The sequence below is a fragment of the Tasmannia lanceolata genome, unplaced genomic scaffold (assembly GCF_043159265.1).
Source record: "Tasmannia lanceolata isolate RefF3 unplaced genomic scaffold, GAP_Taslan_0.1 ptg000018l, whole genome shotgun sequence".
Taxonomy (NCBI): Eukaryota; Viridiplantae; Streptophyta; class Magnoliopsida; order Canellales; family Winteraceae; genus Tasmannia; species Tasmannia lanceolata.
In genome coordinates, this window is record NW_027518695.1 from 56,549,141 (window position 1) to 56,577,099 (window position 27,959).

General features: G+C 38.7%; 1 protein-coding gene across 5 annotated transcripts; it reads left to right on the plus strand.

Annotated features, from left to right (window-relative positions):
• The first annotated feature begins 1,393 nt into the window (after positions 1 to 1,393).
• LOC143851669 (uncharacterized) lies at positions 1,394 to 27,959 on the plus strand. Of its 5 annotated transcripts, none has more exons than XM_077361153.1 (5): positions 1,394 to 2,177; positions 3,264 to 3,799; positions 16,373 to 16,439; positions 16,538 to 16,615; positions 27,841 to 27,959. In XM_077361153.1, exons 1-3 carry the CDS (start codon positions 2,075 to 2,077, stop codon positions 16,415 to 16,417), a joined length of 684 nt encoding a protein of 227 aa, XP_077217268.1. In that variant the 5' UTR covers positions 1,394 to 2,074; the 3' UTR covers positions 16,418 to 16,439; positions 16,538 to 16,615; positions 27,841 to 27,959. The 5 variants fall into 5 exon arrangements, with proteins under 5 accessions (XP_077217268.1, XP_077217270.1, XP_077217269.1 ...); XM_077361155.1 differs by lacking the exon at positions 27,841 to 27,959 and adding an exon at positions 21,139 to 21,319; XM_077361154.1 differs by lacking the exon at positions 27,841 to 27,959 and adding an exon at positions 20,389 to 20,476.

Here is a 27,959-nt window from a genome sequence, read left to right on the forward strand (position 1 = left end):
GGACATTTCTGATGGATAGGGCTAAGCCAGGGGACCAATCTTTTCTCAGATTAGCAAATGCTGAGGGGGGTTCATGGTCTGAGAGTGCTTCACTTTCTTCTTCTGACGGCCTTTGCTCCTCTTCTTCTTTCTGATCATTTGCCTCTTCATCTTCATTCAGAGTTTCTAACACATTGAAGTGGTTGTGAGTTACAATATTGGGATGCTGAACTAATTTTGAGGGTCTTTCCACTTCAGTGGATTTGCTATTTATTACTTGAAAGTTTTCCCTTGTGTCTATCATTTTTTGAACTTGGTTTTCCAAATTTCCGCCTTTCTTTGTCTGTTTGGGTCTCCACTCCTGCTTTGAGGTAACAATTGGGACAGTTCTTTTAGTACCGAGGGGGCATACCTTTGCCGAATGACTAAAAGTATTGCATTTGGGGCATGAATTGGGTTTCCAATCATATTTGACAGTTTGGGAAGTAATTTCAGAGGAAATTCTGATTTGGATGGTGCCTGGGAGGTTTGTGCCAGCTTCAATTTTCCACACAAATACGAGCAAAGCTCAATTGCAAAGATTCAGCTGTTTGGCTGTCCATGTAGAGGGGTTTTCCGAATCCGCTAGCAATTTTACTAAGGATTCTGTTCGTCCAGAATTTTAGATGAAGATTTGGCAATTTAATCCAGATTGGGATATACTTCAGGTTTCCCTTTTCCACCAAAACATCTTTGGATCATTTTCTTAGAATGAGAGGTCTACCACCATAGCTGTGGGCCGGGGTTTCCAGCACTTGAGAACAGTCTTCTGAGTTTGTAAATTTGAATAGGAAGAACCCATTACTCATGGCGATGAGCTGTACATCCCCTTTCAACTTCCATTTTCTGGCTAGATGATCTCTCAGAGCCAGAAAATAAGGTCTTCGCCCTAGGAAATAACCTAACAGACAATTTTCCCACTGGCTTTCTGCTTCCGATACTTCTTCATCTTCCACATCTATGTTAATTTCACCATCCTTGCTCTGGATCCGTGGGAGTTGTTCAAGGTTTGGGGAACTTTTGTTTCCTATTGAGAGAACAACGGGTTCCATGGCTTGTACTTTTCTTTGGTTTGAGGCGAGCTTGACTTTTGCAGCATATTCGAATTTTCATTATCCTGCCTAGAGGAGTCACTCCTGATTGATGCTGTCCCAATAACTCTTCCCAACGCAGGTAGGTGGGGGAAATCCGATTCAACCACTGCCTTTTGTGAAGCGTTCAAAATTTCTCTGGTCTTGTTTGGGCCCTCCACAGTGCTATCCAAGCCTTGACTTTCAAAAATTGAAATTGGCGGTTCTGTTTGGGCGTGGGGTTCAAGAGACCAAATCGTCAGGTGGTTAGCATTATCCATCGGATAAGCAACATCCCCCCGGAGGATTTGGGGAATATTTCCACAAATAGCAAATTTTCCTTCTCCTTCCTCTTCCTTTGTTTCTTCTCACCCATGGTTGGCCTCTTCAGGAAATATATATTGGTTCAGCTTGAGGGCTGAGGGTGGGGTGAAATCGGCATGGTTGTCCACTTCTTCAAGCAGCTTTGTTCTCTGATTTTTAGGATTTTTCTCCTTCTTCTGCTCTTTGCCATGGCTTTGATTACCTGTGTTTTTGGGCGATGCACCTCTGGTTTATCAAAAATTTTATGGACCCTTGTCCCTCTTTTGAAATGCGTGGTGGGGTCGAAACCTTGTGTAACTTCCTCTTCCTCGTATCTTCCTTCTTTGAGAGCTGCTATGTTTTTATAGATATCCTTTTCTCTATCCGATATCTGGAGGGGGGCCCTTGAGCTTTTTGGGGGACCTGAAGGGCTTGGGCCCTTGAGCTTTTTGGGGGACCTGAAGGGCTTGGGCCCTCAAGATTTTTTTTCGAGATCATTATCCAGAAATGAAAGATCCTCATCTGGTTAGTATCCATGGCCTGCTTGGATAGCATCTCCAAATCCCAAAGGGGAGTCCCTACCTAGGTCTGAATGTTCAGATAAACTTTTTTCAGGAGAGTTATGAGCAGAAACAAGGTCATCGAAACCATATTCTGCTTCAAGTTCTTTCACAGCTTGGGGGATGCCTGGATCAGGGGGTTTCTCCGTGAGCAACCCGAGCAGAGGACCAACTATAAGAGGGTTATTGCAAAAGAACTTCTCAGCACGGAAACGGAAACCTAGGGGTGAGTGGTTTGCAAAGAACAAAAGGAAAGAGAGTTGGAATGAAATGGGATATGGGAACCAAAGAATCCACGACCCATAACATCACTGAACTTGGGAATACAAATATCTAGGAAGTTGAAACAATAGGCCGTGCTTTTGATTACATTGCAGTCATCATGACTCATGACATGCATAGCTTGACTTCCATGCCTTTCTTTCTTTTCTAATGAAGTAAAAGGAAGAGTAAGAACCCATCTTTTATTTCTTCTTCAAACTAGAGGCAGCAAATCGGGGAGGAGATTGCTATTATACTTGGGCGGGCAACAACGGCGAGATTGAACAGATAAGAGAGGGTGAAATATGTTTGTGTTTATAAGTCTAGAGAGAAAGGAGAAACCAGAGGCTGTGCAGATGTTGGGAAAAAAAGGGAAGTAGAAGCAAAGCCGGGAGAGTTGGTGGCCGGGCGGACGACAAAATCACCGTCTGCTAGAGAGCAGAAGTGCTTGTTTTGTGGTCAGTGCCAGATCAGATCAATGGCTCTGATACCATGATAACTTACCAACTTTTCCAAAAGCTTAAGCTGTTGGAGAGAGGAGTTATTTTTCTTTTATACTTTAACAAAGGTTCTATGCGCAGAAACACAGTTTTGAGTTTGGAATTATTATTAATTCGAAAAAGACTGCTTCGATGTTATTTATAAATATAGAACCTAATTGACCACTTCCTCTAGGACTTCTTTCCAAGAAAATATAGATAACCCTTATCTCTAAGACTCCTATCCATACCAAACAACTAGGCAGAGAATTCCACAAGCTATTTAAAGTATAAATTAATTTATTCTACCCTAAGTGGGACCGTCTAAGCACACAACAGTTCTCTGTTTTTGTTATGTTTTTGTCCTGACAAGTTTTCTTCTCAGTCTTCATTTTGAGATAAAAGTTAAGCAATTGCATGATTGTAACTTATGAGTGTGACGAAGGTAATTTTATATTCTTCATGTTTTGTTTCATTGTTTTGGTGCTAATATACTATACTTGTTTGTTATTTTATCTTTCTGAATTCTACAATCAATCTGAGAAAGTTTTCTTTTGACATACATTGCCCAGATAAATGTAAATGGACTTCACAGCCTAGAGAGAAAGATGTACCCATTCAAGAAATAACTTCTACTGAGGAAAGAGAGAAGCCTAGAGAGAAAGATGTACCCATTCAAGACATAAATTCTACTGGGGAAAGAGAGATTGCAATGCCAAAAGAAGTGGGCATTTCTTACGTTGTGAATCTGGGTAGCTGTGTAATGGGGAATAAATATGATGGCCTTTCTACACCCGATGTAAATAAAGTACGAGAGGACCTTAAATCCAGCTGTATAAATCTGCAAACAGTTGTGGAAGATCCTCTTCCGGATTCTCTGAAAATGGTTGAAAGAATATTAGTAAATATGCCAACTGAACAAATAAATCAGGAAGGTCCTGAAGACAATCATAATCTGGTAGATGTAGATGTGTGCAATTCTTCTGTTGATAAGGGTGTTGAAGCTACTCATGTCGGGGAAACTAATACGGCAAACCAGAATGATAGACTTGATGGAGCATCGTGGCCTGGATTTATGGTTCGGAATACGACTGCCCATACTTATGAGGTAATGATTGCATTGTCCTTTGTTGTGTTATTCTTCATTTCTTTTCTGTTTACACTGTTTTTAAGCTTATCGAGTAGATATTGCTGTTTTGTAAATGTAGGGGACTTGAAATTTATATTCCTGCTGATCATAATTTTTATTGTTGGAATATGGCATTCTTCTCCGGCCTTCATCTATAATAGACAGTATACATAAGGGGAAGACATGGGTTTCCATGCCCATCTCCCCATGCCATTTAGAAACTTTTGAAGCCATTTATCTATCTATATACATCTCCTAGGAAGCACGGGTACTCTCCCGGGGCTCCCTTACCCATACCCGACACGTATGGGGTGCGGGTACGTACCCCAATTATTTTTTTTTAAAAACCCAAATTTTGGTTGTTGGGTGCATGTCGGGTGCGTTTAGGGTGCGCACCCACGCGTACCCGACACCTCCTGCTTCTCTATCTGGTGTAAATCCTTCCTGTGGTTCTCCTCTCCTGTACTTAGTATTTGCATGTAAACCGTTTATAAATAGAGAACCTAATTGACCACTTCCTCTAGGACTTCTTTCCAAGAAAATATAGATAACCCGTTATTTAAGCCTTATAACTGTAAATTTATATATTAATAATAAATACCTTGCACTTATAAACAATACTATGATGTGATTTAAATGCATGTACATAAAAAAGAAAAGGAAAGAAAGTTGGCTCTAGTCCCCATGCATGTCACATGTATGTCATCTGATTTGTTGATATGATGGGTAACTCTGATCCAACCCATTGAAGTTGGTCCCACGTGATTGAATGAGCCTAGAACCTTGATCAATAAGGTGTCTTTAGGAACTTTCCATGAGGCATTGGGCTATGACCATCTACACTAACTCAAGGGGACCACACATGTGTTATGTGAAACCCAAGACTGGAGTATTTACACCCATGACCCTCAACCCAAAAAAAACATTAATCATTAGCGCATATATTTTGCATGAATATTTAATGGACTTTGTGTGGCTCCTAAGGTTATTTAAAACCTTATAAATGTAAAATTTCCTTTAAATATTAAATATATTATAAAATCAAATTTCTTTATAGCTACTAAATATCTTATACCTGCAAATTCCTATAAAGCTATTAAATGCCGTATATCTGTAAATTTCTTTATCTATTAAATTACTAATTTTTTGAAGCTCCAACTCTGTTTTACATGATAAAAAACTAGCCATAAAAGCATGTATTTTTTGGATGAAAAATGCTCACTCATAGAGCTTGCCGTTTCTTTCTAGTTGTAATTTGTAGGTCATGAATTTTGTACAGGATCCATACAATACCCCTCTAACATTATAGCACCATGAGTTCTCTAATTTCTAGGCAGTTCTCTTTTATCCAAGGACTAAAAACTTGGTTTCATATTTTAGTTGGTGTGTTAGGGTAGGGGGAAGCATTTGAGAGTTCTCTAAGTTGAAAAATCCTAAAATAGGGAAAACTAGAAATCCTAGATAACTTTGAAAAACGAAGAACTATAACTTACATGTTTAGATGATGTTTCAGTGATTGTTAAACTATAGTTGACTCGTCACACACTAGACCAATATGATGTAGACCTGAAAGTAATTGACCTGAGATGTCAAAGGGATGAAAGTAAACTAAAAAAAGTAGAAGGCTGTCTTCTTTCTCAAAAGATATAAACTACATCGTTTGTTCAGATATCTAACTTTTCGAACCAATTTTTTTTCTCTATTCTCCATTTATTTGAATGATGAACATTTTATTAAAAAAGGGGTAAGAGCCCCATTTCTGTTTGATCAAGATTGTCAAACAAAAATACCAGTGAAATGAAGTGGAAAAAAGAAACAATGCAAAGCATAAATATCCCAATTATTGGAACACCCTCAAGGAGGTTGTAAGCAAGTGTCAAAATCACCTCTCTGTTAACATCCAAGTGAGCGAGTTTGCATCCCAATCTGCATATCTTCAGGCTTGTCGAATCTTAATACCATGGTCCTCTAATCTATCTATGATCTCCTCCATGGCATCTGCAAGCCTTCAGGCGGAGCTGATCCCATCTCTCACGCTTTTAACTATGTTTAGGGAGTCTCCCTCAATGATAATCTGATCTAGCTGTGACTAATCATTGAGTCTAATCCCGTGCAGAAGACCCTGAACCTCCTTGTTAGAGTCCTCACTAATAGGGCTCAGAAGAGCCTAGAGCCGACAAGGGCCAATCGTTTGTAAATTGTGCGAGGGCCAGTACTGACGAACTCTCTCCCGACATGATAATCATTGTATCCAGCATGTTTGAATCTTTTCAGGCAGGGGAGTATGATGGGGACCATCCTAGGGCCCATATTCCAATTTTTATGTGTCATTCATGTGTCTTTTAAGTCTCTTATGTTATATGAGGGGTATCACGGTCCTTTCCTACTAGTATCACTCAGTTTCTTTGAGTTATGACTATTTTAAATAGGCCTCACACATGTATTACGAACTTTTACAGGGGGAGATTCTTTAAGACATTAGAGGGTATTTTAGTCCAAAAGTGTTAGGATGTTGTTTAGGACATTCAATAAATGAGAGTAAAAAGTCAAGTGAGAATCCAGATTGAGTTGAGCCTAAGTAGCTTAGTAACTCCTTTACATTAGTAGAAAGGGGGCTATCCATTAGTGCATGAGCTAGGTTTAGTCATCCGGGCCATATAAAAGGGAGAAGCGCTGGTGTAGCGAGCCATCAAGGGAAAATCCTCGAAAGAAATGACCGGGCACTTTCAACTCAAGAAAAGAAGAGAAAAAGAGGGACTGCCAGTTGAGTCAACCACTTCCTTTTGCTTTTTCTTTCTCGTCGAGGTAATCGAGTGGGGAGAGCCTAGACCTACGATCTTATTTTTCTTATATATATATATATATATATATATAGAGAGAGAGAGAGAGAGAGAGAGAGAGAGAGAGAGAGAGAACGGTTCCTACACACATGTGTAGATAAGTTATCTACACACTAGCTTAAAATATAGTGGGGGCCACATTATTTGGGTGATCCAAACCATTCATTTTTAAGGCCCTCACATAGATAGGGTGTCCACAAAAAATCAGATCCATAGGATCATCCTAACCATTCGAACTGTGGAGGCAAAAATTGGACTAATTTGTGAAGGTTTAAAGACATCCATTTTACCTCCACAAATCGTAGGGTTGGGATGATCCTATGGATCTGATTTTTTGTAGACACCCTATCTATGTGAAGGCCTTTAAAATGGATGGCTTGGATCACCCAAACAATGTGGGCCCCACTGTATTTTAAGCTAGTGTGTAGAGAACTCTCTACACATATGTGTAGGAACCGTTCTCTCATATATATATATATATATATATATATATATATATAGGGGAGTGATAAATCGACTCCCCAAATTGATAAATCGACTCCCCATGTGTCTTTCTCTCTCCTCTAGGTTAGAGAGAGAAAGAGGAGAGAGATAGACACATGGGGAGTCGATTTATCCATATGGGGAGTCGATTTATCAATGCCCTTATTATATATATATATATATATATATATATATATATATATATATATATATATATATATATATATATATATGTAACCTCATGGCATTTTTCTTTTATGATGATAATGATGGATGCAATGGATGGTTGAGTAAATGAAAATGATTCTTCTTTGTTGCTTTGCAAAATTGTCGTTGCGAAACCTTCATCCTCAAGGTGCGATGCATTGGGCATTGTTAGTGTGATTCTAGCATAATCTTCTTCTTTGCTGAGATGCCAAAGCTTCTTTGGTGAGATGCTTTGAGGTAAAGATCTTATTTTTTCATTACTTTAAATCTACATTTCTCCATTTTTTTTGAATGATCACCATTTCATTGACAAGAAGACTGAGATGGTCAAGGTACATTGAGAAAAAGACACCCAATGGGCTAAAAAAAGAAACAACATAAAGGATTCAGGGAGGAAGAGACTCAAACAAAGCAAGAGACTCTTTCTGCACTCCTTCCCTCGCAAGACGACCAGACACCTCATTGGCCGTCCGACGAAGATGCATCAATACAAACTTTGAATTTCTTGACCAATCTAACATCTCATCAAAGAGCCTATCGAATCTCCACGGATGGCTTTGCTTTCTTTTTAGCCACTTGATAACATTGAGAGAATCCCCCTTTACTGCCGCCTTTTCAATTTTGTTCTCCACCATAAGTTTAAGTCCGTGATAAGCTGCATGAACCTCCGCTTCAGTGGCATCCGCTTCCCCTATGGGACCCGAAAATGTCCATACTACATCCCCTTGAGCATTTCTTACCATGCCTCCTATTCCTACCGGGCCTGGATTCCCCAAACTCGATCTGTCATAGTTTAACTTAAGGAAACTGGGAGGAGGAGGTTCCCATTTCTAAACTTTTTGTTTAATCTCCATGCTCCAACATACTTGCCTCCATCCTTCCCAAAGATCATAGGCTGATACGAATCTAAAGGAAGGAAGAGATTTCACCCAATGGATCATGAGGGCTATTGCTTTGATAAATAAGAAAGCGGGGTCCCTTGAGTGCCTTTGAACACCCTTGCATGTCTTTCCTTCCAATGAACCCAGATAGATGCCAAGAAGGAGACATTCCACAATATTTTTCACTTCTTTTTCCATGGTGATGCCGACCAAGCTTGTAGGAGGTTCATGGGGTTTTCATTAAAAACCCAATGAATGTCGAATAGATAAAGAAGCTTACTCCATACCTCCCTAGCCACTTTGCAGTGGATGGGGAGGTGGCAAGTAAAGGAAGGGCTGGCCAAACCAATATGCCTGGCCAAACCAGCTCTTCTTTTCTTACTTTCCTCTGCAAAAACAATATGCCTGGCCAAACGAACCCACTATAGCCCCATATAGTAAAGGAAGGGCTCCTAGACAGAGAATTAAACGGGATTCCCCGCCATCCCCGAAGCGGGGACAGGGAATGGTCCTTCCGGCGGGGACGGGGATGGAGAATGCAACATCCGGCCCCGCTCCGCCCCGTTGCCAGCCCTAGATGTCATCCCAAGTCTACTCTCTGATCACAGGTCAGTAGAACAGAACTACATAGAACCATAGTTTTAAAACTCCCCCACGTCATCTTGGACTCCCCAAGTTGACTCATTTTCCCTTGGCTGCGTTCTTCGTTTTGCCTTACGGAATCAATAAAAACTCCTTTGACTTTCCTGAGTTATGACTGCATAAATCAAGTGTTAGAGCTAGTGCCCTAAAAGTCAGTTCATTTTGCATTTCCTTCCAATTAAAGTATCAATAAAGTTTCATTTCATGACATATTATGGGTATTATTCAATAGAATGTGTATGATGCACTTGCTTTATGTCACATATTCGTCCTTAGGTAGGAAAGTAGGAATCCCATGCTCAAGGATTCACAGATCCAAGGGAACAAGGAGATACAACATTCTGGTTCTTTGCAGACCTTAATAGTTCTTGGTTCGGGCTGAGATTGGACATCTCTTCCTGTATACAACCAGCACCATCTTGCCTACATGCACGTGTCGTGAGATGCCTTATCTCGGTCATCTAGGTAGTGGACCCTAAGCAAGAAGAGTGGGTACGACGATTGGATCCCGCACTGAACATGATCACATTGGAACAACATGTGGACATGAGATTATAAGATTATTCTACCAGACATGACCCTTTACATGTCCTTTGACCTGAGGGGACGTAATGGTTTGTGGGTTTCCAGGGTTTTGGTCTATCTTATAGTGGTTCTTGTTTAGCGCCACATTCAGATAGTACTGGATCCTAGGACAAACCCTCGAGATCATTAGGGATACCCAACACGGAATTCTCCGCCCTAAGTAGGGAAGACATCTACAATTTCAGTCAGAGCGGTAGGCCTATTAAAATACCTGGCCATGTGGATTTGATAAAAGGTTTATCAAAAAGGTTTTTAAACATTAAGAAGTTTTAATAGTTTTGCAAATGCATTTGCGAGGCTTACAATGCTTGACCAAAATGATATACCATGAGTGGGCCCAAGGGGTAAAGGGAGTCCACCCCCCATAGAACTCAACTCGGTAGATGTAGATCGTAGAAGGGACTTTCACATACTAGATGTGGTTAGGGGTAAGATGATTTGGCGGTCATCTTCAGGGTTACGTCTCGGTGGAGGCTACTGACTCAATGCGATTTTAGTTTTAACTGCGGAGCGAGATTGCAGTAGGGCCCATTATTGGGTTCTGCAGGATCGATCGTCGGATCCCTGCAACAATCCCACTCATAACTCGAATGACCCGAGTACATTCTTATGAATGTGGGTCCTGCATTTTATCTGTAAGCACTTTCGGATATGATCCGATGGTGAAGAAATATTGGAAATGTTTAAAAGGATTTTAGAAATCCATTGGAGCCTTTTCTATTCTCATTGGATGGGATTTAATATATTTAGTGAGGGTTATACAGAAGGGGAGTGAATTATCCTCTATACAGTTGACATTACAGTACAAGGGGTGAATTATCTTGGAAAATTCGGCCATGGGGTGCTCCCCATGGTTGGCCAACCACCCACACACTTACAATTCGATTTGAATTTCCCCTCCTTGGGGAATTCGAATTAGTTTGTTACCCTTAGGAGTAGTCTTGGCATTTTTGGAAAATTATTTTCTTACTTTGTAGGGATTGCTAAAAAGTAGGCTAAAAAGTAGGGATTTGTTTTTTACAAATTAGGATCTACCTTTTGAGAGATAAAACAGGAGAAAACATCTCCTAAAAGTTGGGAGAAGATAACCACTCTCATGGCAAGAGCATTCTATTTGTCCTTTTGATCCTATTTCATGTGAAACTCAACATAGGATGACATTAAAGGGAGAAATTTTAGGAACCTAATCCAAACTAAATCCAAACTCTTTTTTCTATTTAAAGCACCAAAGAAATTAGAATTTGAGGAATTCTCCAGCCCTCTAAGAAATTCGTCTAGCCCTCTCTCTCCCAGAAATTTGAATTCAATTTTCTCTCTCGTCTATTCTCTCTCTAACCTCTCTCTACACTCTCTCTAGAAATTTCTAGTTCTATTTGATAGAAATACATAAAGTCTCCTAAAGAAAAGTTGTTCCTTTTAATTTAAAGAACTGATTTGGATCATTTCCTTGTTGGAATAAAGGTTATTCCACTTCCTACAAGTGCAAAGAACCTGAATCCATCGATTCAACTTACGGATTCATGGCGTTGAGAACATGCACGGATGTTCGAGGAGTAGATTAAGAAGAAGAATTCGTAACTTCGAATTCTAAAGGTAAAGTACTGATCTTTGTATGTTTTATTTCATCACCATAAGATCATGTACTTCTCTTGGATCCTGGGTTAACGGGCGAAATCGAAGAAATTTTTTATTCTACGCGATTTCTAGTTCCGTTGGGAGTAGCGATTTCAAGTACTTAGCCGCGCCAACTGAGTACTTGACCAGGTCGTGCCGAGTTGACTAGGATTTTCTTCAACCGTGTTTTGACCGCATCTGCGTTTTGAAACACTGTCTAAAATGGCCAAAGTTGGGACCCATGCCATTCATATTGCGATCAAACATGGTTTGGGAATCCAGGGTGTGATAAACAAGGAAGCAGCAAATGGAGAAGGAAATGGTGAACTCAAGTTGAACCCAAAGCAAAGCTCAAATCCGGGACCTGGAGTGAAATGGATTAGTTTATAGTTGAACGAAACCTGAAATAAGAAAAAGGTAAATAAAAAATCGATGCAACTCAGTATGCGAGGACATTGATATTGACACACCATCACGGGTGCTAGAGCCGTCGATTGCACCATCTAGGAAGGGTCTTCCAAAAGGGAGATGGGTCAGCCAAATGGCGTAGTTCGAGAGGTGGAAGGCAAACAACGAAGAATCAATCTGACTCGTTGAACATCAAGGTTGCCACACCGGTATTCTAGGGTCGATCGGGGCTCATTCCAGAACTGGGCTGAGTCACCGAGTCAGTTTTCTGCAAGATATCACATTCTTTCGCTTTTAATGTCCATTCGTCTGTAGAATGGTCAAAGCCTAGATTTTTATCGCCTACAACAAGATGATGGCGATCATCATTGCTTCTGACCAAAGGAGAGAGGCGTCGATCTACGAAGCACCAATAGTCTTTTACTTGATTTGGCACCTCTCACCAAACCCTAATAACATTACATGTTTTTGCCCTTCCAGCTATATGATTGATCACAGATCTACGGTGTAGATCATCTTGAGAGTAGGACGCATAGGAAACCCTATTTGCTTGGTTCGCATTAGACTTTCCAGTTGTTGGATGTATGAGTGTTCTACAGTGGAGACCACTTGGTGAATAAAAAACCGAACAATGTGCTGAACATTTTGCAACCGGCAGATTGCCTATCTTGAGTGATGGAAACCAACAACTGCCACGACAACGTCTTCCTCCTCTAGTGTAATATTCCTCTTTAAGGAACCCCTATACTTTTCAGCCGCTGGATGTATCGGTGTTTACGGTGGAGGGTGAACCAAAAAACCCAACAAGGTCATATCTTGAGCGATGGATTCATTCTCCACTGTATTCAAAATTTGAATAAGCCTAGGCCGCCACGACGTCATCCTCCTCCTCCAATATAATGTTCTTTAAGGAATCCTTGGACCTTCCAGCTGTTGGATGTATCGGTGTTCTACGTTGGAGACTACTTCGTGAACCAAAAAACCCAACAAGGCGCTGGACATTTTGCAACCAACGGATTACCTATCTTGAGCGATGTGTTCATATTCTCCATAGATTCAAAATTTGAGTAAACATAGGCTGCCACGACATCATCTTCCTCCTCTATTGTAATGTTCCTCTTTAAGGAATCCCCAACCTTTCCCATCAGTCCAGGCTTTTGGGTATAGTGGTTAAGATCCTTACAATTGGTTTAAGAGCAAAACCACGTCGACGGTTTGAGTCTCGGGGTTACATGGATTGTGGTAGTGAACCCGATGCAGTGAATCTGTGGCAGCATGCCCGTCACAGAGAGCCATGTGGTAGTAACCCGCCTGACAGTGTGCCCACCGAGTACTTTGGACTCTGGGCGTGGGGGTATTGTGTAATGTTCCTCTTTAAGGAATCCCTGGCCTTCCCCATTATTCCAAGCTTTTGGGCGTAATGGTTGAGATCTGCTATGGATCGCTCAAACCACATCATCGTCATCACAAGAGATACCGACCATTTCTGCCTACAGCAGTGACCATGCAAACAAATTTTTTATCGAGGTAGACTTGGCTACGTTGGCCCTTAGTCTTCATTTCTCACCGTCACTGGAAACCATTGCTCACCGACCCTCATTTTCACCTCATAGTGCAAGGATTGCCATTCTCGCATTTGGATCAACACTCTTGGGCTGTCCAATCTACAACCCTCAATGGAGTCCTTGTCGATCTCTCTCACTTGACCGAAATGGATCCAATGGCAGTAAAGGTCTCAACTACCCAAGCGTGTAATGGAATGGCAGTAAAGGTCTCAACTAGCTAAGCTTGCTGGGTGCCAAGGGTAGTGGCTGTCCAGTACACCTCCCATGGCTCCACCAGTTCAAGAGGTGTGTGTTTCGGATTTTTCTTTGGCTACCTCAAATAGGTAGGTACCTGGTCCTATGAGTTTAGTTTTCAGGCCGAATGTGATTCCTCATTTTCTTCTAGCCCATTCCTCCAAAATTTCCATCTCCATTTATATCCATGTAATTCTTTATTCAAGCAGTGCTTCAGAAGTCTTCATTTCATCTCTACCATTTTTATTTCATTATTATCTTCGGTTCCTCATTTTTCATTGACATGGTGACAATGCCGCCTCTATTCTTTTTTATCTGCTACCTGGCTGCTCTAAACTGGTAGGTAACATGAGATAAACGAACACAAAATTGTGAAGTTAAGGGAGTGGTATTCGAACCATAGTTTCAAAACTCCCCCACGTCATCATGGACTCCCCCGAGTCAACTCCCTTCTCCCCTTGCCGCGTTCCACATTTTTCATTACAAAGTCAATAAAAACTCCTTTGACTCTCCCCGGTCATGACTGTGCGTTGTTCCGAGTTGACTGGGATTTTCTTCCAACGCGTTTTGACCCACATCCGCATTTTGAAACACTGATTCGAACCACAATAATGAGTAGGGGTAAGCATTAAAGGAAGAGAGAAGCTTTCAAAAGAAATGGCTTACAACCCGTGTATGACAGATTTCAAAAAAGTTGGAAGGCCTGCCTCTTTTACTAAGACAGGGGTTCCATATTGATCAATTCCTTATGTATAGCTACTCACGAATCTTCACGTTCTCTGAGAATATGATGTCCTAATTTGTATTATCATTTCTTTGTCCTTTCTATACTCGATTGTTTAGTAGATTATTACATTTGCTTCTTAAGAAATAGTTTGGGAATATGCATCTTGAACAGAACCAGCCGCCTGCTCTCCTTAATCCTGGTTTTTAATCGTTCTCTTTTGATATTTTGTCTTTACCTTGTTCCTGATTTCTTTCTCTTTTTCAGTCATCTTTCTAGCCCCAAACTTCAAGTACTCTCTCAAAAACCTCAATATTGGACCAAATCATGTCTCTGCAGCTGATTCAATCCATAAAAAACCTTAGGTGTAGTCCATAAGATCAATTAAGCTTGGAACTTATGCTTAACAACACTCCAAGGTAGTGGCCACTTCCTCAACAGATCACTACCATGGACTTACCTTTCCTTTTCATCCATCGTCCTTTGATCCAGTCTTGGCGTAGATTTTGGACTGCATCAATCCCACCCTATTAGAGAGAATTCAACTTCGAGCTCGGAGAGATGTACTGAAGAAATTCTTCCATAGAGTCAAATAGTCAAAGGGAATGATGTGCAGATTTCCTTGTTAATTATGTCGGTTTCGTAGCCGAGGCCCATGTGAGTTTCCTTTGGCCTTCTTGGTGTTGTTATTTTTGTTTTGGTTTAATAATATATTTCACTTGTTCAAAAAAAAAAAAAACTTGAAGTAGATGCGGTCTTGATTTGTATGACTTTTATATCTAAGATGAATACTTTTTTGCTTAGGAGTTTCCTGAAACAGTTGTATTGCCTTTTCAGCTGGATCAAGCTTCATGTAAGAATTAGCAATATCACAGTAATAACGAAGCCTCTGTTTTGCATTTTATCAAACAATTGATGTACACATGTACTGCCATATAGGGTTTGTTTTATGATTATTATTTAGTTACGACTGTGTTCCTCCTTTTTCTTGTAGCTTATAAAGAAACCTAGATCCTCCCCATCATTCTCATAGAAATCGAATCCTAGTAGAATTTTGGTTGGTGCATCTCCTCATTTGGATATTCATCATAATCGAACTCATAAAAAATATCTGACAAGGCTATCATTTTCAGAATTGTCGATTTCTTCTTTTTCATAATCCTCTTTTCTCCCCCTTTATCTCTACTATATTTTGTTTCTCAGGAATATGTTGTTTTGATGCCAAGCCCACCTTGCTGCTTTCGTTTGCACTCTCCTTACTATAAAAAGTCAGTTGTAAACTTTTCATCCTTGATGATACCACTTCGTGTATCTTGCATTACATAAAAATATATGGTAAATTTGTGGATTAGCCGAGCTTTGCTCAATGTTATTCTCCCATTGGAAGAGAACTTTTTCCCCATGATGCTAGTGTTCCCCATACACAAACATTAAGATGACAAATTGGAAGTGGGAGAGTGAGGGAAAAAAATGGGGTGCCAGTGTATTTTTTATTTTTATTTTTCTATGACGTGGCTTAGAGTCACACCTTAGTAAATAGGTTGAGAAGAACCACGTGAGAAAGATTACATAATACTTGTTGAAATTGATGTGTCAATGAGATATCATTATACTAAAAGCCATTGTATAATGTTCTTGATTTCTCTTCTTTCATTTTTCGTAATTCCTATTCATCATCAGGATAAAATAACACTGGTTGATGTTTAACACATTTGTTCTATTCCAACTTTTGCACATTTGAAATCTCAAGTTATGGACTTATGTTACACATTTTTTGTTAATCGAGTTTGTAGTTTTTTCTCCATGCAATGGTATGAAGATTCGATTGAGTCCTCGGGAAATTTGTTTTCCGAGCCCAAAGAACAACGCAATATCTCCTTTGAATAAGCGAGGTGGGACGAGATATAGGAGAAAAAATAAGAGGTGGAGTTTACAGGAGGAAGAGCCTTTAAGAGATGCTGGGCAAAAGTAGGTAGTTGTTTGGGCTAGGAAAAATAGTATCCTAAAATTCCTGTTTATTTTCTATTATTCTTTAATAATTATTGTTAATTGTAGTTTTTGTGTCCATTATAAAGTCATGTTGTAAGTTTACCATCCCTACCTTGACATGATTGTGTCTATTATTAGAATACAATATATAAAAAGAGGGGTTGGGCCTCTAGCTCACTCGGTAAGGCTTTGTTCTTTGAGTTTGAGGTCGGTGGTTCAATACCAGCTTACCTACCAAAAAAAGAAAAAAAAAATTGATTGTGTCTATATGTTCAATTATCTCAAGTTCTCTTATCTATTGCTTTGTCTTCTCATTTTCCTGAATAGATTGATGAGGGTTAACCTTTGTACGCACTCATGTTATCTTTGTTCCTGTGAAGGCATGGCACGAGAAGATGGGCATTCATTTTGAATCGCTATACTGAAAACTTCGAGGGGAGAACACCGGTAATTATGATGTCATTGCTCATTTAAAATGAAATCTCTTATGCTGTTTTGTATTCTTGATGGAGGTGGGTTTGATAATGAAAGCTCGCATTGCACAGATTGATTTGAAGGACAAGTGGCGAAATATGGTGCATTAGCTCATTTGATATGCATTTTGTGGTCCTTCAACTTATCAGGTACATTGTCTATTTGTCGTATTTATTTGTGCATTTTCGCTTTTCGTATGCTGGCTGTCTGCTAAAGTCCTATTATTGTTGAAAAAAGTATTATAAGTATTTTTGGAATTGGCCAAACTTCTTATTATCTTTTGAAATCTTTTGCTCTGTAAATGCTCAGTTCCTTATATTTGATTGGTTAACATGCAATCCCTTAAATGCGTCTGTAATTAAGGAATTTACCAAGACATCACTTTGTTAGTTTTACACAAATCTCTGAGGTTAATCTATTAGTCTTGCTTTGGTTCTCTAACCTTTGGTTGCGTCTTTGTGTGTTGATGCAATTGTTAGCGCCTTGAAGAAGGAGTAGTGACATCTCTCTCTTTTCCTTTTTATTTGCGAGGTTAATCTATTAGTCTTGCTTTGGTTCTTTAACCTTTTGGTCGCGTCTTTGTGTGTTGATGCAATTGTTAGCCCCTTGAAGAAGAAGCATTGACATCTCTCTCTTTTCTTTTTTGTTCTTAAGGGGGTGGGGGTGGGGGAGGAGGTGTTTCTTTTAGTTCTATGGGTTTTGGATTTTTCATCATGTTGGTTTCGGGGTTTTCATCATGTTTCCGACTTTTCGATTGTAATGCCTTAAGATTGTAGGGACCATCCACTTAAGTCAACACCTTATAACTTAAGTGATCTTTTAAGTTATATGTGAGATGGCGACCATCATTTTAAATAGTTTACATTATGTTAGTCACTTAAGAAGGATCGTAGGGTTCCCATTCAAAAAAGAAGAAGGAAGGATTGTAGGGTTATATTAGAATAGGTTCAAGGGTACTTGAGTATTAGAAGGGGTTTTGTGTTGTAAACTGAACAATTTTTTACAGAAATTTGTGAATGAGAATCAAAGATTGTTAGTAAAAAAAAACGAGGTTAAAGAGAGGTGGAGAAGTTACTTCGATAAGTTGTTTAAAGGAGAACCTATAGCAAATTTGGGAGAACTTGATAACGCTTTTGATGATACAAATCAGAGATTTGTTCGTAGAATCCGAACATCAGAGGTAACAGTAGCTATGAAAAATATGAAATTAGGTAAGGCTAGGGGGCCTGACGATATTCCTATTGAGACTTGGAGATGCTTGGGTGATGTGGGTTTAGTTTGGTTAACTAGATTAATTAACAATATTTTGAAGACTAAGAAGATGCCTGATGAGTGGAGGAAGAGTACATTAGTACCTATTTATAAGAAAAAAGGGGATATTCAGAGTTGCACCAAATATCGGGGAATTAAGCTAATGAGTCACACCATGAAGCTTTGGGAGAGGGTAATTAAGCATAGACTAAGAAAAGATACTAAGGTGTTAGAGAATCAATTTGGCTTCATGCCCGGACGATCGACTATGGAAGCTATCTTCTTGATTAAGCGGTTAATGGAGAGATTTAGAGAAAATAAAAAGGACCTTCATATGGTTTTCATTGATTTGGAGAAAGCGTATAATAGGGTTCTCAGGAGTGTTATGTGGTGGGTCCTTGAAAGGAAAAAAGTGCCTACTAAATATGTTTATGTGATTAAGGATATGTACGAGGGAGCAATAACTAGTGTTAGAACCACCGATGGCACGTCTAGTGAGTTTCCAATTACAATAGGACTGCACCAAGGATCAGCTCTAAGCCCTTATCTTTTTACGCTAGTTATGGATGAGGTGCCGTGGTGTATGTTATTTGCAGATGATATAGTATTAATTGAAGAAACCAAAGCAGGAGTAAATGCTAAATTAGAGTTATGGAGAACTACTTTGGAATCTAAAGGTTTTAGATTGAGTAGGACTAAGACAGAATATATGGAATGCAACTTTTGTAATGTAAGGAGGCGGGATGAGGACGTAGTAAATATGAGTGGACAGGAGGTACATAAGAGGGATATATTTAGATATCTTGGTTCAATTCTACATACGGAAGGAGAGATTGAAGAGGATGTTAACCATAGAATAAGAGCAGGCTGGTTGAAGTGGAGGCTTGCCTCAGGAGTTCTGTGCGACCGTAAAATCCCTACCAAGTTGGAGGGAAAGTTTTATAAGACAGCTGTGAGGCCAGCCATGCTGTACGGCTCAGAATGTTGGGCCACCAAAAAGCAGCATGCGCATAAGATGAGTGTAGCGGAGATGCGAATGCTTAGATGGATGTGCGGCCACACAGGTTAGATAAAATTAAAAAAGAAGACGTTCGTAAAAAGGTGGGGGTGGCTCCAATCGAGGAGAAGATGAGAGAGCACCTGTTTGGACATATCCAACGTAGGCCTTTGGATGCTCCGGTGAGAAGCGTTGACTCGTGCCAAATTGAGGGAGTAAAAAGAGGTAGGGGTAGACCGAAAATAACATGGGTAGAAACAGTGAGGAAAGACTTGATAGCTAGGAACATAACAGAGAACATAACCTTGGATATGATAGAATGGAAGAAAATGATACACGTAGAAGAACCCAACTAGAACCAGGATTACAGCCGGGTAGATCCCTTTTACCTTCTTCATGAATTTTTTTTCTAAAGGATTCATTTAGCCGACCCCAACTAGCTTAAGACAAAGAGGCTTTGTTTAGTTGAGTTGAGTATTGAAATTTGTTAATGAGCTTTTTCTGCAGTTTGCACTAATATGCCACACAAACAGTAGCAACACCACTCTTAGTGATTTCAATCTCTCTCTCTCTCTCTCTCTCCCCCTTAGTATTGCCATGCGAAGCTTGAACTTCCCCCTAAAGGGAAAGATTCGCTTAGACGAACCTACTCAAAAGAGTAGTTCTGACTTAGCTTTGCTCAAGAGACAATCTTTTGAAGTGATTAAAAATATGTGATTCGCGATTTTCGCATAAGGTTTCGTGAATAATTGTATTTTATCTTATCAGTGTTATAGATCTTATGATATGACTTTTTTTTTTTCAAAATTTTCGTTAGATATTGCGAACAAGATTATTTTAAGAAATTTTTTTGGGGTGAATATTTAGCCTTATGTACTGTTCGATTAATCCGATATGCCCTACTACATTGACTCCTCATTCTATTAAGTGATTTTCGAATGAAACCTTATGTTTCGAGTAATTTGAATCCTATGATTTTTATACGAAAATCTAGTTTCAACAACTTTCTGAGATCGAGTAAGTTTTTATGAGTATTAGTGATGCTATGTATTTTGTATGTCTATTCATGTTCTTCTTGTCAGATTTAGAAGATCAGATGATCGGTTTTCAATATCATATTAGATTAAATAAATGATATAGGTATTTGTGGTGCTATGTACTTTATAAGTACAAAGAAAATTTATCTGTCACTTCTAAGCATGATTTTGAGTAATTTTATTTTGGTATTATCAAATGAATAGATATTTCTAAGATAGATTTTTTATGTAAGTTTCCATCCCAACAAAATTGTACAAAATATTTTTTTTATATAAATGATTTTATATATAGTTTCATTTCAATAGTGCTGTTCATTTCAAATTAATTTCATATATATATATATATATATATATATGGATACTCGCCCATATATATATGTATACTGTTTTTTTTTCCCATTTGTTCTAAAGTACCAATTTAAATATTTCATTTGTGAATCTTTATCAGCAACACCACCCCTAAAATTTAAATGAAATTTTGGGCATATCCGACTATGAAGTCTAAGTAATAATGGGTATAATCTACCTAGTAGTACATGCATGTAAGGGTTTAAAGAAATAATTGGGTATAATTCATCTCAAAATAAAAGGGTAAGCTTACGAGAAACTTAGAGATCGTGTGTGGGCTCATTTACAGGTTGGTCACCCCTCATCTCTGCGTAAAGATCCTTTAACTTCCACACCACTCATGTTTGAAAGGCAGGTGATAGAAAAACTTGTTGTGTATAATTTTCAATACTTGCAATAGGAATGGAGCGATATTCTAGTTATAAATTTGTACTAATTTTTATTTCCGTTTGTTGACCGAAAATTTGTTTATCATATGCTTTTGGAATGTAATTAGAATTTTAATTGAGAAGTGCTGAGTTGTTATCGTTTATATCATATAAAAAAGGGTAGAAATACATGGAATTATTCAAAAAGGAAATCGGGAAGGGTGATGGGAGGCCATTGAGTCATCCTTGGAATTAAAGAAAAGATAAGTAAGATGGATACAACTTGGGAAAACTGCGCAACCCCATGTTGATGATGAAATCCTATGGAGACTATAAGACCACGCGGAACCGACCGTGTCGGCAAAGGCAACACGCTAGTTGGGAGTTGGAGTGCCTTGGGATAAAAGATTTGTGTCGATTAATAAATGAATTAATTGACTTTTGCTTGTGTTATATTTTATGCCAGATGAATCTAAATTCTTGTTCTTTTGAAATCAGTTTCTTTTTTTTGATTGTGCAAAATTGTGTACAAATTATTTGTTATGGCGTGCATGTATTTGCTCAACCTATTTGATTGTTTTAATTGCTAGATATTATCTTGAATTATTGACCTTTTATGAATGCCTTGTTTTTTTATTGACCTGCTGTTTTGACCCATATTTTTCCACCAGGGTTAAAGGACTTGAACATAGGAGCATTTGCAAGGGAAGATAGTTAGAGGCGTAGGAGAAGTCAGTGAGCTAATAAAGTAGAGGAGACGATGCTTTTCGTCAATCCTTTTGGATTTTTAAGTTTTCTTTTGAGTTGGACATGGTTAATTATTTTGGGACATTGAATAGATAAGTTATTTTGGGATATTTTAGTTAAAATAATTTGTAGTGGAACTATTAAAGTTATTGGAATAAGATGGTTGATTTAGTATTCAAGTAATGGTTTCTTTTTAAAAAAAAATTCGTTGAGTTTTTAACAGGTTCTTTTGCTCATAACGACTCAGTTATGGAATTGGGTCATTACAACTGAACTAGTTGAGTCTCAGTCAATGCCCTTTTGCCTCACCTCACCTTGCCTTGCTTAGCTAGGCAGGGCGTGCATTCCAAGGGACCACGACATTTCCAACAATCTGAAGCCCAATGCGTTTGCTAATGCGGTTCAAGGCAACTCTGATCTCGGCTAAGATTTCCGAGTGCTGGTCCAACGTAGCTTGAGTGTGATGTCTCTAGGCCTCTCGGGGCTGGGCTCATTCTTGCCCTTGATGTGGTGCACTGGCCATATTAGTCATTGTTTGTGACGTAGCCACAACCACGACTCTCCTTATTGGATAAGGATGAAGATTGTTGTCGCATGTGGAGGATCCAATTCAAAGAAGCAAAAAATCAACACATCTCTATTAGGTTGTTGAGTCTCCTGGGTATATGAGGAGAGCACCTTGTGATTGGAATTAAAAAAAAATTGATTACTCTTCCCGATTCTATCCTAAGCTGCTGTTGCTTTTTGCTTTGTGAAAAAAAGAGTCCCAACATTACAAGTTTATTATTTAGTGTTTATCCATAGGTTGGGTAAGTTTATTATTTAGTTTAATCAATAAGCCCTTGTGGATTCAAGGGCTTATCCGATCAGAGCAATTGGCACGGTTGAATCCTATTGGATTTGTGACCCACTCGGTTGCACTTGTAGCATATGATCCGCTGCTCGAATTGCGACTCATACGGATCTCCTCGTGGAATTTGGGTAGTTGTTGAAGCAGTAGGAACATCTCCACGCCCTCTTCCTCGTGTTGGGAATGGTTGAGCTAATTTACCCACCCCAACAGGAAGATCCAAACCCGCCTTCTCTTTCGCCGTAGAAATCGACATCTACGGTGTCTCTACCACGGTTTGATTCTCATAAAAATTCCTATGGGTTGAAAGGTTGAGCATGGTCTCAACTTGTTCTGCCATCCTTACCGCCTCAAACAACATCTAAATCGGGTGAAGAGCGATCTGATTATGGATTGACTGACGAAGACCTCCATTGTAGCGTGCCACTCGTTGTGCCTCGGTCTCCGAAATATCGTTTCTAGATGATAGCCGGTAGAACTCTTCTGTATAATCTCGCACCGATCTACTCCCTTGGTGGCAATTTTGGTACTGTTGAAAGAGTACATGATCATAATCAATGGGAAGAAACTCAAGAAGGATTTGACGCATCCGTGCCCACGTTCGGATTGGTCGCTTTCTCATCCTTGTACGTGAGAGTCGTAGTTGTTCCCACCATGCCGAAGCTCCTCCTTTAAGCTTGATGGCCACAAGTTTTGTCTTTTTCGCCTCGGGAACTTCCATGTAGTCGAAAAATCTTTCGACCGCCGCAAGCCAATCAAGAAAATCTTCGATATGGATTTGGCCATTAAATTTGGGCAAATCCACCTTAATATTATAATCGCGATCACGAGCCGCAGTTTGCGGAACACGACCACGAGTATTCCTCGGATGGATGATGCCTTCGAATTCCTCCTCACTAGAGTAATCATCGTCGGGAAAATACGTAACTCTTGTGCGGGGACGTTGAACTCGATTTAGAGCTTGAGCGTCCCGTTGCCCATTATTAAAATTTTGTGCTTTCCGAAGAAGGTATCACCAATGATTGTTCTGGCACGAACTCCTGACTTTTGTCTAACCGGTGGAGTCTCTATGGCTAAAGGATGTGCATAGAAATCTTAATAAATATAAGTCACGAAATCCAGGTGGGACTGCAATTGGTCAAATCTGAAATTTAAGCCTTCTAACAATTCAACTATTCGATCTCCGCTGCCATTAAAAATAAAAAAAATTGTTCGATCTTCACTACATCCAGACGATATGATTCCAACTTGAGCTCTAATCCCAAATTTGATGCAGAATTTAAATAGAAAATATTTCTACTAGGTTTATGTTAGGTTTGGACGGATGCGTATGCCGCGAAGCTATAGACATATGCTGGGAAGGTATAAAATTAGTTTTGGGACAAAAAAAGGCGCAGGCACGAATGGGTTTGAATGATATTTCTAAGATAGGGAAATTTTTATAGTACGTATTTTAGGGGTTTTGTATAGAAGTTAAGTGAAAAATAATGCGAATGAGGTTTTGTGTGAGATTAATGGAGGTTTGAGGTTTTTGAGAAGGTGGTTTATGGGAGAAGACAAAAAAGGAAACATGAAAGAGATAGACAACAAGGTTGGAATCTCACAAAGCAAAACCCAAGGAATAACACCATGGGGTTCCTAGGCATCACACCTTAGGGAAGATCAAGGCATCACACAATCGTAAGGAGTAGACATCACATCCTCACAAGAGAAGAAGCTTTCAAATTTCTTTGTTTGATCATCATTCGTTATTAAGGAAAAGTGCATGAGGCTTACTTTTAGACTAAAATACCTTGTAATGACTTAAAAACTCTACCCCCCACTTAAAATTCCGCAATACATGTTTGGGGCCCATGTGGAACCCTCATAATTCAAAGAAACCTAGTGATACTAGTGGCTAAAGACTGTGGTACCCCTCATATAACTTAATGGACTTAAAAGACACCTAAAAGACACTTAAAATTTTAAATATGGGCCCTAGGATGGTCCCTATCACATTGGGCTCAAACAAAAAGTTAGAAGTTCTTAGGAATATTATGCTCTAGTTACTGAGGTGGAGGGTTTCAGTTGTTGCGTTCAAACAATTAACTTTGATCCACAAAAGAGGATGGTAGCCCATAACTGTTGAGTTTCTGAGACTTTCGGTCAGGGCTTTTGTTTTTTGCCTCCATGGCATTTACCTCCTCTAATGGCCCTACACTGCATAATCTAAAAATGTTAATGTGAACTTCTAAAGCATGTGATGGTCCATGAAAACTTGGCCTGTCATATTTCAAATTTAAGGTTTCACAATCTATCTGGATAGTCCCTCATGCTAATAGACTCATTTACATACTCAAATTGTCCTTTTTTGTCAATATCCTAAACAGAGACACCTTCATAAAATAGAATAACAACAGCTCTCACTTAATTCTTATGCTTTAAAAACACTCTAGTTTCTCTAAGTACATAAAATGCAAACCATGGATAATGAAATCATAATTTTCAACAACTGCAGATTTATTCAATTTCATTGCTAGTAGAAAATTTACGCATGATCACAACCATTAATTGTGAAGGAATCTTTATCACTTATTCAATTGCTATCAGGATGCAATCTAATATCATTTCTAACCTATGATTTAGACGACACTTTTGATTTTATTGCCGATACACATGTCTGACACGACACTCCTTTTGACACTTTTAAATGCACTGCTACAAGTCTCGACACGTTTTCGTACCGTGTGTCAAGAGCAACATTCTATTTTATTATTGAATATTGTGTTTACCTCTTTTATTATTAACTTTTCTTTTATTAGAAACTCTTCTTTTAGCTAATATTTGTTGTCATATCCCCTGCCTTAAACCTAAAACACTAAACAAACTCTTATTACAATATTATTTTCATTGTATCCTATTGTTTTCCTTTTCTCCCTACATATTGGAGACTAAAGAGAAGTAGATTAAATTGATGAATGCGTTGTTATTTGATTATTCATGTCTGTTTTAGATTATAGGTGATTAATCCTAAAATTTATTAGTTTGTTAAATAAATATTGTATTTATTTTCTTGCAAATTATGATAGTAATCAATAATTTTATATGTATGTACGTGCATGGGAATGCCGCCATATCTAGATTTTTAGGGGTTGCCATGTCAAACTCCTTCTATCCGTGTCGAAACTCAGCTCACGAGTCTTGTGTCTACAAATCATGATTATATATACCTTCTGTTTTAGCAATGTTTCTGTTTCTAAATTTTGGGTGTTTGCCATGTCTCGTGTCTGTGTCGACACGCGACACTTGTGTCCGTGTCCAAAAATCATAGTTTCTAACTAGACTCGGATCATTGTCCTTATTCAGAATTTAATCGAATTTCATTTTTAAATTGTTTTTATTGGGATTATGTCCTTGTCGTAGGTAATAACATCACCAGTGATGTAACATTTTTGTCCTTAGTTTCTTGAAATTCGAAAGGAGCGGTTTTATGTATGAATGTTATTACAATACCCTCAATTTGCTGGAATTAGTTATAACTATTGCTGAAATGTGCTCCTCTGACAACGAAAACAACTTTTGTCAATGTTAATATATTTATTTTATGTACAGCATGCTGATTTGGAAATTCGATTAAATCTTGAATTTTTATAAAAGCGGATCTCAAACCTTTGTCACCCTTTGGGGGTCCTTGAATGGGTCTGTGTTTCCTCTACTCATGGTTCTAAATTTCAGCCGCAATACCGAAATTTCATATTTCGGTCAACATTGAAATCGAAATCACCTGAAGCCGAAATTTCGGCCAGTTCAATATTTCGGCCGAAATTTTGGAAATTTTTGTAATTTCGGCCAAAATTTCGTGAAATTGTAATTTTTTACATTTTTTTCCAAGATTTCTGCCGAAATTACCTAAATTTCGGCTTACTGAGGAAATATGTTTTTTTACGGAATTTCGGCCAATTTTTTTGTCTCGGCTATGTCCGAAACCGAAACCGAAACCAAAATTTAAAACCTTGCCTCTACTACCTTTAGCATGCTTATTATGAGCCCGTGTCTTAATGCTCTGCTCTCAGTTTGCCCTTTCTTTCATTGTTTGGTGAAAGGTGATCCTCCTTTCCTTTTTTGGATGAACGTTTGGAAAGCTCCCATCCCTACTAAAGTCCAAGGTTTTTGTTTTAGGATGGGCTAGTGGCGCACGAAAAGGTTACTACACTTGATTTACTGAAAAGAAAGTGCTTCCATTTGGAAAATCAGTGTATCCTTTGCTTGTGAGCTGAGTCGTCTTCAAATCATTTTATTTATCCACTGAGAGTTGCGAGATGAGTTTGATATTGTATTCTCAAAATCTTTGGCATTCAATTTACTTTCCCATAGCCATTCAAAGGGCTGTTGGGTAGTTAGGATCCTGGCTCTTGGGGGAAAATGGTCATATTCCCTTGTCTTTCATTCCTTTTGTTGTGATTTGGGAGATTCGGAGGCGTATAACCTGAGGAATTTTGACTACAAATGCTCTTCTCATATCAAAGTCTTTTGGGTTGTCATAGGCCTCCTGATTTATCAGGCTGCTGTTAGAAAAGAGTCCAAGGGCTACAGGGTTCAAAATATGCACCGGAAATGGAAGGAAATTATTTTGGACCGTGTTAAAAAACCAGAAGAAATCAAGGTACATACCCCAAGATCCAAACTTCTTCAAGCAGAATTTGGATGGCTCCTCCCTGGCCCGGCCATACTAGGAGGCACATTCGGAAATAAATGTGCAATTAAAATCTCTTCCCCATGTTAAGTTTTCCCTTTTTTTTGTCCTGCTGCTGTTTCTTTTCTACTTGTCTTTTATAAAATCTCTCTCTTTTTTTTTTCTTAAAAAAAAAAAACGATTCTCATTTTTTTTTACCAAAATCAAACCCATAAAGGAAGCTGCAATTATTTTAACCCCCTGCCCTAAATTTGTAATTATAACTAAGTCTGGAATTCCAGTTTTTCTTGGCCTCATTTTTTGTTGCAGCCCTTACAACATTTTGTTGGGGGGTCATTAGTCATATATTTTGTAAACGGGCTTGTATCATTTTGGAGAACTTATTTTATATTGGAAACGAATATGGTCTTTTGCTCTTTGGAAAAAATACGTGTTAATGCATTTTCTCTCAGATTATAGAGTGCCACATGTTCTCTATGAAAGTGGTGATATTATGTGAAAGCTTCCTGCAAAGCTGACATATTTCTAGATGCTACTTCACAATTAACTAAATGCATTGTTGCTGAATTTTAGCGGAACAACAGAAAACAACTGATTTATGAAAGTATTAAAATGAAATTATATCCTTTTCTATTGAACATCTGAATAACTTATGCTAATTTGTAAAACCTACAAGAACAAAAAACGTACTGCAAGTATATAGTATAGCAGTGGACATATGGTGTGCAATGTATGCTGCACTTGATATGTACTTTTTGCTGCCATTTTCGATGCATGGTTCAAAGTTCTCAAGCCTTATTGTTGAGCATTTGGACTTATTGATTATAAACTAGTCGTATGCCCATTTTGACTTTGTATTAACTAACAAGACTACTAGAATTGTTCCTACTTTGCTAATTATTAGTTTATAAGCCCACTTTACATATATAATTTTGGCAAATCTTCTTGATAGTGTTACTTAAAATATTAATATGGGTTGTCAATGCAGGCAACACTTAGTATAACTCTTTTGCAAAGATTGATTTGCAAGCTTTCTTAGTTCCATTTATGTGTTTATTCTGTTGTTATTTTAATTCTAGGATTTCCCTTCCTATGGTATGTTAGGGTCTGGAAGAGAGCCACCAATGCATATGGAGGTTAGTATTCACCCAGATGGGGCACCCGCTATATTCATACATGTATGTAGGAAATGTTTAATCCACCAAAGACACTTGTGTATAAAT